Source organism: Hemicordylus capensis, chromosome 7 (genome assembly GCF_027244095.1).
Source record: "Hemicordylus capensis ecotype Gifberg chromosome 7, rHemCap1.1.pri, whole genome shotgun sequence".
Classification (NCBI taxonomy): Eukaryota; Metazoa; Chordata; class Lepidosauria; order Squamata; family Cordylidae; genus Hemicordylus; species Hemicordylus capensis.
The window spans coordinates 22169803-22181070 of NC_069663.1; the positions used below are offsets into that span (position 1 = coordinate 22169803).

Below are 11268 nucleotides of genomic sequence, written 5' to 3' on the forward strand. Positions count from 1 at the left end.
GACCTTGGAGATCATCTCATCCAGCCCCTTGCTTAATGCAGGAAAGTGCTACAACATCTGAAGCCAAATCTGCCACAGGGCAGACAGTCCATATTGGGACCCTCTCCTGCCGTGCCATTTTCTTGCCGAAAAGTGCCCTCCCCGCTTATCTGAACTTCATCAGTTTGACTGAGGACTTAATGGCGAAAAGAGGAGGGAAGAGACCCTGATTCTGCTTCAAGAAGCAAGCAGGGCATTAGTCAGAGCTCCCTTTCCAGTGGTTGAAACTGGGATGGTAAGGGGTGCGGGATATGTACCACACCGAGAGCACTTCTGTCATTTATTGATTCAATGACCAATTGGTGCCAATTGCTGTAATGTTTGACAACGCCTCTTTCTTGGCCCTGTTAATATATTTAACAGCTTTGCTTTGAGTCTCTGCCAGGAGGTTGGTTTGGAGGTGTCCAGAGAGAAGTACAAATATTTTGATTGTGGGACCGAGAGGGGCCTGGTCTCCATCGCCCTCTCCCTGAGGGTGGATTGAAGAGTTGTGTAGCATGCTACCTTTGCTGGACTTTACTCTGAAGCGAGGCTGAGCTCTGGAATATTTATCTAGGTGACCCCCGTTCTGAGTCGGAGTAGTTTGCAATCTCCTTGCTTCTTGGTTGGCTTGTTGTACAAATCAAGTTGATTTGTCTGATAACAAGTCAACCAAGAAGCAAGGAGGTCACAAGCCAATCGGAAACCAGTGGCGAAACCAGTCAGCAAGGGGGAAACACATCCCCAAAATGACGTTTGTTCGGAACACTCTGAATGTTCTATGCTTGTTCCGTCGGAAGAACCGGCATGACCGAACATTCCAGGCATTTGTGTTCCGAGCTCGGAGCGGAACACAAATCCCACTCGATACACATCCCTAATTAAGGTTGCCATATTCTGGCTTTCCAGATCTGGGTGCCTAATTTGCATATTATGTTAATTGGCGTGAAAATCATTTTTGAGCAGAATAGCGACTGCACGTTTTGCTGCAGAACTATTGGAAGAGTTTCCAATAGTCTGAGAAACAGACCAGCAGGGATTCAAACTGGCAACCTCTTGCTCCCTAGGCAAGTTACTTCCCTGCTGCACCATTAGGTGGGTGTTGAGCTGTACCCAGTGCTTAATAGTTTAACTCTCTCTCGTTCTATGATGATGCAACTTACTTTAAGAGTGGTTTCAGTTTGGTTGTTGTTGAAGGTTCTGCTTTTCTTTTCAATACAGAACGATTTTCAAAGCACTCCAACAGCAGGAGATGCATTCAAATTTCTCACCCAGCAGAGCTGCATTATGTGGCCCGTATAAATCGTGCAACTTGAGAAAAACTGAATTCACTTCTTTTGCTTTGCCTGATCTCCCCTAGCTTTGCTGGTTGGTGGAAGCACTGAATCCTTGGCTCTGCAGCGCTAGAGATCCTTGGACTAAGCTAGACGAGATGCCTATTGCATAATTGAGGCCTGCATATTGTCTAGCGTGGCCCTTATCTTCTGTTTGGAACTTCAGCAAGCAGGGCTGCTGTGCTTTCAGGCCTATCTTCACCCCCTAAGTACAAAGGCTGCTAGTGAAGACCTAATTTATGAGCTAGAAAATTGTGGCTGGTTGTCAAATCAATTCTGTGCCCAGAACCATATTCTGCACTCTTCTGCATTTCGGTAGCAAGTGCAAAATCCATGCATATAACCCTATTGATTAAATTCATACCATTAGAAATTTATTTATTCTTATTGATTACATCTTATTTTTATTTATTATTTCTCTATCAGAAGAGCTATGATCTGGCTCGGCTAAATGCAATTCCCACTGCAGTTTTAGAGGGGAAGTTTAAGAAATTACCATATTTGGCCCACTTATGTCTTTGTGGTTCGGGAGGTATAGAAACAACTGCACATGTATTACTCTATTGTACATTTTACAAGGATATTCGAATGAATTTTATTTCTTCTTTTTTAATGGAATTTCCTGGCCACACTGATGAGTTTTATTTAGATTATTTGCTGTCAACTTTTAAAGACTCAGTTTCTTGGAATGTGGCCAAGTTCTGTTACGTAGTTTGTAAACTTTGCAAAGAATTCGCCATATTGATTATTGTTTGCAGTTGTTCTCTGTTTATTATTGCTGGTCAATGACCGAAATAAAGATATCTATCTTTTATTTATTGTTTCTCTATGTAAATTGCTTTGGAAACTTTTTGTTGTTGTTGTTGAAAAGCGGTGTATAAATATTTGTTGTTATTTAAGACCAGGAGAGCTGGTCTTGTGGGAACAAGCATGGTCTCCTTTCTAAGCAGGGTCCACCCTGATTTGCATTTGAATGGGAGACTACATCTGTGAGCACTGTAAGAGATTCCCCTTAAGGGATGAAGCCACTCTGGGAAGAGCATCTTCCTGCTTGCATGCAGAAGGTTCCCTCCCTGGTATTCTCCAAGATAGGGCTGAGAGAGACTCCAACCTGCAACCTTGGAGAAGCCGCTGCCAGTTTAGGTAGACAATACTGAGCTAGATGGACCAAGGGTCTGACTCGGTATAAGGCAGCTGAGCTTCCTCTCTTCCTAAATAACCCAAGCTCCTTGGTCTTTCCTTCCAGGGATGGATGTTGCCAAAGCCCCCAAGGCCTTCGTCTCGACCGGACGCCGGGTCCTCACCATTGGCTTTGCCGTGCTCATACTGTCGGTCCTGGCTTGGGCCTACATCACAGGGGTGCAGTTGGCCGCTGACCGGTATCACATCATGGCTTTCGGCCTCTATGGAGCCTTCCTCACTGGCCATCTCGTCATCCAGAGTTTCTTTGCCTTCCTGGAGCACAAGAGGATGAGGAGGGACTCGTTGACTTGCAGCTACACCAAGACGGTGGCCCTCACCATCTCCGCATACCAGGAGGACCCGGCCTACTTGCGGGAGTGCCTTCAGTCGGTCAAGGCGACCTTGTATCCCCTGGAGAAGCTCCGGATTATCATGGTGATCGATGGCAACAGCCCCGAGGACCGCTACATGATGGAGATGTTCCAGGAGGTCTTTGCTGGGGAGGACGTGGGCACCTTTGTCTGGGAGAACAACTACCACCACCAGCCTCAGTTTGACGTGGACGAGGGGGATAGCGGCTATCAGGCTGGGGACGAGCCGTTTGGCTACAGTGAAATCGACATGGAGGACCCCGGACAGTTGGCCGTGGAAGAGCTGATACGAACTAAGAGATGCGTCTGCATCATGCAGAAATGGGGTGGGAAGCGAGAAGTCATGTATACAGCTTTCAAGGCCCTGGGGAACTCGGTGGATTACGTCCAGGTAACTAACTCTTATCCGTTGGTTGGACTTTACAACATGCTAGTCACTAGACCTTGCCCAGGTCTCTTCCAGCTCTCTTTCCACCAGCTGCTGTTGGCTTCCCTTCTTTTTCTCCGCCTAACCCTTTCCAACTCTCTACTGATCAATCTGTCCACTTCTTGCATCTCTCTCGGTATTTTTAAAGGCATGATGGTTTTCAGATGTTCTGCCTTCAGGGAAAGGGTGTCTCATTGCAATGGGTTCTTGGGTATGTCCTAGGGGTTGTGGGTTGTGATTTTTTTTTTTATCCCCCAGTTAATTCGCAGAGCACTAAAGAAGCTAGCTGCTCCAGTTACAGAGCAGAATGCAGAGTTTAGTTGTGGCAGCTGTTTAGAGAGGACGCATGGAGATTCTTGTAGAATCAAAACACTAAGCAGATTTATTAGTGAAGTACACCTTTGGATAGGAAAGATCTAATCCTTAATCTAAAGAACTATATAATGAATAGGGAGGGAGGGAGAGGGAGAGATGTTTCCATCTGCTCTCTACAAGGTAAGGAAGGGATTCGGACTCACAGGAAATACCTGAGGAGTCATATCAGGGGTCATCGAGCAGAGACAGGTAGAACAGCTAGGGAGACCCTTTCGCACTATCTCTACTCCCAGTGTGCCCCTAGTGGTCATTAGGATAGTTGGTGCAAAAGGTCGATACACTGGAACTCCATCTCCAACACCTGATTAAGGACCAGCCTTTCGGGATGGTGCCTATTCAGTCCAGCACTGTATAACGGATATTTATTTATTTATTTATTTATTTGCGGCCGATGGCCAAAACAACAGCACAAACAATTAACCTTATTTCAGCATTCAACATTAACTCATTCATTAACTTTAACACACCAATCAATGAACTACGAATTCTAATTGCAAGGAAACAAAATTGTGCTACAACATGAGAGACGCGGAGTGCATTCTCTTCGAGTAAAAGCGTCACCAGCAACTCATCCGATTGACTTTGAAACCTAGAAAGAAGCCGCAGAATCAAACGCTCTCTAATATTACTATAGAATCTACAGTGTAATAAAACATGAGCAATTGATTCAAGTTCACCTGAGCCACAAGGGCACAAGCGAAACTCCAGGGGTAGATGTTGAAATCTCCCCGTTAATATAGCTGAAGGGAAGGCATTAAAATGTGCTCTTGGAAAATCCCAGCGGAACTTTCTGACACTTATGGTGGACGAATATGAAGCCGGAAAGAAACTCACCCTGGCCTTAAACTGATTGTAAAATGCCGGCAGACAAGCCAACTTGTTCTGGAGCTCCATATCATTTAGACGTTGACGTACTAATTTTTTGGCATTCACTAGGTCAGTTTCTAATAAAGACTCAGGATCCAAGCCTATATCGCTGCTGCCCAATATAAGTGTTTCCCTATAGAGAGGAGAGCTGGTCTGGTGGTAGCAAGCATGACTTGTCCCCTTAGCTAAGCAGGGTCTGCCCTGGTTGCATATGAATGGGAGCCTTGATGTGTGAGCACTGCAAGATATTCCCCTCAAGGGATGGAGCCACTCTGGGAAGAGCAGAAGGTTTCAAGTTCCCTCCTTGGCAGCATCTCCAAGATAGGGCTGAGAGAGACTCCTGCCTGCAACCTTGGAGAAGCCACTGCCAGTCTGTGAAGACAATACTGAGCTAGATAGACCATCGAGTTTCCTATGTTCCCATAGCCTGGGAAACAGACCAGCGGGGATTCGAACCAGCAACCTCTCTGGCTTGCTAGTCAGGTCATTTCCCCGCTGGGCCATTAGGTGGCTTAGATGTCCTTGGGGTGTCTAAAATCTAAATTTCTTCTCCTTTCCCAGGTTTGTGACTCGGACACCAAGCTGGAGCCACAGGCGACGGTGGAGCTGGTGAAAGTGCTGGAGTCGAACGAGCGTTACGGGGCTGTCGGGGGGGACGTGAGGATCCTGAACCTTTCCGACTCCTACATCAGCTTCATGAGCAGCCTCCGCTACTGGATGGCCTTCAACATCGAACGGGCTTGCCAGTCCTACTTCGACTGCGTCTCCTGCATCAGCGGCCCCCTGGGTAACTCAGACCTAAATCATCTCCTTACTCCAAATAGGGGGGCGACATTTTAATCGTTCGATTGAAAGTTCTGGGGCTGTGGAGTAGCTAACGCCCCGTTATAGAGCTGGTCCATTTGAACGTTGAAGCTGCCGTCCGCTGAGTCAGACCCTCGGTTCATCTAGCTAAAGACCAGTGTTCCTTGTAACTGGGATTCCCAGATGCTGTTGACTACAAATCCCATCATCCCCTGCCAAATGGAACTGCAGCAGTGGATGATGGGAGTTGTATTCACCACCCTCTGGGAATCCCCGTTATAGAGAACACTGCTAAGGACTGGCTGCCCTGGGTTATTTCCAACTCTCCCTGGAGATGGCAGGGATTGAATTGGGGGCCTTCTTTATGTTGCACCACTGAAACCAGATCTTCTGTAGCATCCTGCAGCTCAGGACTCCCCGAGATCAGTGGCTAAGCTTGCGGGGTTTTAGCTGGAATTGCTGGTGTCTGAAGTGCAACGGGCAAAAAGAACCGTTGGGTCGAACTGATAAAAGCAGAGGGCCTTCAGCATTGATTCTAGACGAAGCCAATATAGCTGAAGTGTTTGGTCAAGGAGATACAAGGTCTAGTGTGGAGCTGCTTAGCTTTAGGCTCTCAGCTGTTGTTGGACTACAACTCCCATCATCCCAACCACAGCGGCCAATAGTCAGTGATGATGGGTGTTTGACTGGCTGCTGATACGTTTCTGGTCAAAATACAAAGTTCTGGTTCATTACCTTTTTAGAGTCCTGAATGGCTTATATCCAGGTTAACCTTAGAGAGCGCCACCTTCTGTATGTTCCCCATTGCACATTGAGGCCATCTGGAGAGATCCGTCTCTGGTTACCACCGGTATGTCTGGTGGCGACTCAGAACTGGGCCTTCTCTGCAGCTGCTCCTGGGCTGTGCAATGCACTCCTGGCAGAAATTCATAGTTTGGGCTCGCTGTTGGCCTTTAAGAGACCCCTGAAAACTTATTTGTTTGGCCTGGCCTTCCAAGGTTTTTAAATGGTTCTTAAATACATGTTTTAAAAGTGCTTTTACATTTGTTTTAATATGGTTTTAAGCTGATTGTTGTAAATGGTGGGTTGGTTAGTTGGTTGATGTACACCGCCCAAAGTCTTGGGATAGAAATGTCATAAATAAATAGTAGTTCAACAGCAGCCGACGGGTCGAAGTTGTGCAGCCGTTGCCTAGTGGTTTCCTTCTTTCTTTTCTCCTGCATCACGTCATCTCCCGGCCCTACAAAAAGTTCTCGCATTGGATCATTAGGCACTTTTTAAAAAAGAAAAAATGATTGTGAGCCTTTTGGGGACAGGGAACCATCTACAACAACAAATATTTATAAACCACTTTTCAACAAAAGTTTCCAAAGCAGTTTACATAGCGAAATAATACATAAATCAACAGGATGGTTCCCTGTCCCCAAAGGGCTCACAATCTAAAAAGAAACACAAGATAGACACCAGCAACAGTCACTGGTGGTATTGTGCTGGGGGTGGATAGGGCCAGTTGCTCTCCCCCTGCTAAATACAAGAGAATCACCATGTTAAAAAGGTGCCTCTTTGCCCAGTTAGCAGAGGTTGTTAACCATCTTCTTCACTTATGATGTATTTTTCTATGGGAACCACTTTGGCAACTTTCCTGAGAAGTGGCATATCAATATTGGTAGTGTGTTTCTGCCCTTCTAACCTAAAACCAATGCAGCCATCTCTGGAGTGAGATGCTTGAGTCGTAGCCACACAGGAGCCCTGTGCAGGAGGCAGCGTTGAGGGGCAGAAATGCTGTTGTGCCCCCGAGGTGTGAAGCACAGAAGCTGTTCAACCCTGCCTGGACCTAACGAGAGTGATCCTAGGGTTGTGATGTTTTCCCAAAGCATGGAATTTTTCCTCTGACACCGTCTCATTGCTGCCCCCTGCAGGCTTGTATCGGAATGACCTCCTGCAGCAGTTCCTGGAGTCCTGGTATAATCAGAAGTTTCTGGGCACCCACTGTACTTTTGGGGACGACCGGCACCTCACCAATCGGATGCTGAGCATTGGCTATGCCACCAAGTAAGGACGTTTTGGGTGCCTGGGTGCTCTGGAAGGGTCGCAGAGCAGAATGAGGGGAGAATGAGTCTTTGGACCGAACCGGGGGGCGGGGTTTGAGGGGCTGCCGTACCAAACCGGTGCGGTTCGTACCGGTCCGGTTCGGGTCCAGTTCGGACTTGAACCAGACCAGCCGGTTCCATGCACACCCCTAGTGGTAGCAACCATGACTTGTCCCCTTTGCTAAGCAGGGTCCACGCTGTTTGCATATTTATGGGAAACTACATGTGTGATTACTATCAGATATTCCTCCTGATGGGGCTGCTCTGAAAAGAGTATCTGAGGTTCCAAGTTCCCACCCTGGCGACTCCAAGATAGGGCTGAGAGAGACTCCTGGCTGCAGCCTTGGAGAAGCCGCTGCCAGTCTGGGTAGACAATACTGAGCTAGATAGACCATTTTGGAGATGCCAGGGAGGGAACCTGGAACCTTCTGCATGCAAATGCCCTTCCTAGAGCGGCCCCATCCCCTAAGGGGAGCATAGGAAGCTGCCATATACTGAGTCAGACCACTGGTCTATCTAGCTCAGTAGTGTCTTCACAGACTGGCATCGGCTTCTCCAAGGTTGCAGGCAGGAGTCTCTCTCAGCCCTATCTTGGAGAAGCCGGAGAGGGAACTTGTAACCTAGATGCTCTTCCCAGAGCAGCTCCCTCTCCTGAGGGGACTATCTCACAGTGCTCACATATAGACTCCCTTTCAAATGCAAACCAGGGCAGACCCTGCTTAGCAAAGGGGACATTTCAAGCTTGCTATCAGGAGATGGCAACGGTAAACCGAGCCATTTTTGGAGGGGCGGTATATAAATCAAATCAATAAATAAAACCCCTCCTTGCATTCTACCAAAGACCACATCGCCACAGGGCTCTGTGGTCACCAAGAGTTGACACCGACTCAGCGGCACCCTTGACCTTTACCGCAAGACCACCTCTCCTCCCTCTCCAACCATCCTGGAAGGCTAAGCAGATCCGGTATTCTTAGACTGTCTCCTCCCTGTCCCAGGTACACAGCCCGCTCGCGCTGCTACTCGGAGACCCCCTCCTTGTTCCTGCGATGGCTGGCCCAGCAAACCCGTTGGACCAAATCCTACTTCCGCGAGTGGCTCTACAACGCCCTCTGGTGGCACCGCCACCACCTGTGGATGACCTACGAGTCGGTGGTCTCCGGCATCTTCCCCTTCTTCGTCACGGCCACCGTCCTGCGGCTCTTCTACGGGGGGAATCTGTGGGACGTGCTGTGGGTGCTGCTTTGTGTCCAGCTGGTGGCCTGTGTGAAGGCCCTGTATGCCTGCTGGCTGCGGGGGAACCCCATCATGATCTTCATGTCCCTCTACGCCGTCCTCTACATGGGCGGCCTGCTGCCAGCCAAGTATTTTGCCATCATAACCATGAACAAGAGCAGCTGGGGGACGTCGGGCCGGAAGAAGATGGTGGGGAACTACATGCCCCTGTTACCTGTCTCCGTCTGGGGCCTGCTTCTCTTGGGAGGCCTGATCTATACCATCTGCCAAGAGGCCCAAGCTGACTGGATGGCTGATAACAAACAAATGGAGATCTGGTATCTACTCACTGGCTCAGCCATCTATGTGGGCTACTGGACGTCCATGATCGTGCTTTATTGGGTGTGGGTCCGGAGGTGCTGCCGGAAAAGAGTCGATTTCTACAGCGTCCAGGTGTGAGCTGAGGTGGGGAATCCTGAGACCTGGACCCAACCGGATGTCGGCAGTCGGACCAGTGAGGGCTGGGGATCGGGACCCAGGAGTCTGAGGAGCAGAGAGCAGCCTTGGAGGGCTTGCTCGTGAAAGAGAACTGAGAGTTCCTACTCGAGAGTGTGTCGTATCGCACAAAGTGGTCCATCGACAGAGTGGAAGTTGAGACTCTGACCCAGGGTAGAGCTGGATGGTAGCACAAAAGCCCCGAGGTGTCTCATTCTCAGGGAGGATCCTTGTGTTGTCCAATAAGACCCACTGCTAGCTTTCCGGAAACCAACTCCGGGTTTGAGATGAGCCCTCCAGAAGGGGCTATTTGGTAGCCCTCCCCATTCGGGTCTGCTGCCTTTTCTTTCCCTCTCCTGCTGGTAACTTTCCAGCCCTGGGGTACCATTTCTGACCTCAGCTTATTTATTAGCATTGGGTTTTCTCCAAACACCAGCACGTCTGCCTTCTCATCTTGAAATGCAGCCACCTCTGGGGTGGGGCAGCTGGGACACAGCCACGGAGGGCCGTGCTGCCCAAGAACTGATCTCATTGCACTGAAATGCTCCTGCAGCTCCAAGTCAAGAGAGGGAGCTGCTGAACACAGCTGGACCCAGTGGCTTTTTCTTGTGGTTGCTGTACTATTCAAGTTTTAGAGCCAGCTACATCTCACGGGTGGGGGTGAGGAAGACCCTCGCTGTTCTAGAATTGGAGATCAGACCTCGGCACCTACAAAACTTGCACATGTTTAACGATTTTTTATTTTTTGGCTGAACAAAGTAGTTGTATCTTGTATGTTGGATACTTGAAAATTTGTATAAATTGGTAAGCCGGTGATGCAATACGCATATTTAAAAGAACTCCCAAGTATTTCTTTAAGACCTTCAAATGTTCTGTGTAAAAACACAGATGATAAAACTTGTAAAACCGTTCTTAGAAACGTTGGTAAAAGCATAATAAAAACAGACGTTTCGGCGTCAAACGCCAGCCTCAGTGATGTTCCTACTTCTTCAGTGGATCACCTGCTTATATGGTTCACAGTTTTAATTACTGTGTGTGTAATTAAAACTGTGAACATTATAAGCAGGTGATCCACCGAAGAAGTAGGAACATCGCTGAGGATGGCGTTTGACACCGAAACGTCTGTTTTTATTATGCTTTTACCAACATTTCTAACAACGTTTTTACAGGTTTTACCATCTGTTTTTTTATGCAATAAATTTGAAGGTCTTAAAGGAATCCTTGGGAGTACTTGAAAATTTAAATTGCTTCCTTGTTCACTCACCATCCCGTTCTTTTCTTTTGTATCACGCTGTTAGATCTGTAAGCCTGCCGGTAGGGCCTGTGTCTTTTTTTAAAAAAATGTATGTACAGTGCCTAAAACATTTTTGGCACTTTAGTGGAGGGGAGGGGTGCAAAACCAGAGTTTACAATCTTGTGACAGAAGCTGGAACATTCTGCCTTGCTTTTCACCTGGAAAGGACATTTGACCATGTGGCAGAGAAAAGAGAGGCTCAGAATTCAACCCCGGCCACCTCTCTGCCTTTGTCACAGTATTGACCCTTGGGGCCATGGGAGTCCCTTGCTGCAGGAGGATGAAAGGAGCTGAAGTTATTTATTTGCTGTATTTTAATAATGAAAAAGGGCTATTTAATTTTTTTTTTTTACAAAAGATTTGAATAATGAGATTTTATAGAAATGGTATTAAATAAAATGTATTTTTTACTACCTGCTATTTGTCTTGACCATTTCTGGAGGGCGCGGGAGAGAATTTTGGTATCCAACGACAGCAATACTGTTGGCATTTGTGCGTTCGAAACAAATTGCTGGACATGCATTATCTGGTTAGAATGCTAACGGTTCTGTAAGGCAGGGCTGCTTAACTTCAGCCCCCCAGCTGCTGTTGGACTACAACTCCCATCATCCTCAGCCAACGGGGATGATGGGAGTTGTAGTTCAATAGCTGCTAGTGGTATTACACTCCTATTTCAGGTGAGGAGAACTGAGAAGAGGGTATTTCCAGGCAATGATATATATTCCATCTTTGCTGTTTCCTGCAGACAATGCCGCTGGGCTTTCAGATGACATAGAGGCCCTTGCTAATGTTTCTGTCG

The 11268-nt window shown here is 47.7% G+C and overlaps 1 protein-coding gene across 1 annotated transcript; it reads left to right on the top strand.

The window, feature by feature from the left end:
• Nucleotides 1-2439: 2439 nt before the first annotated feature.
• HAS1 (hyaluronan synthase 1) lies at nt 2440-10040 on the top strand. Its single transcript, XM_053267417.1, has 5 exons — nt 2440-2495; nt 2599-3296; nt 5136-5361; nt 7298-7430; nt 8464-10040. Exons 2-5 carry the CDS (start codon nt 2601-2603, stop codon nt 9137-9139), a joined length of 1731 nt encoding a protein of 576 aa, XP_053123392.1. The 5' UTR covers nt 2440-2495; nt 2599-2600; the 3' UTR covers nt 9140-10040.
• The last annotated feature ends 1228 nt before the right edge of the window (nt 10041-11268 follow it).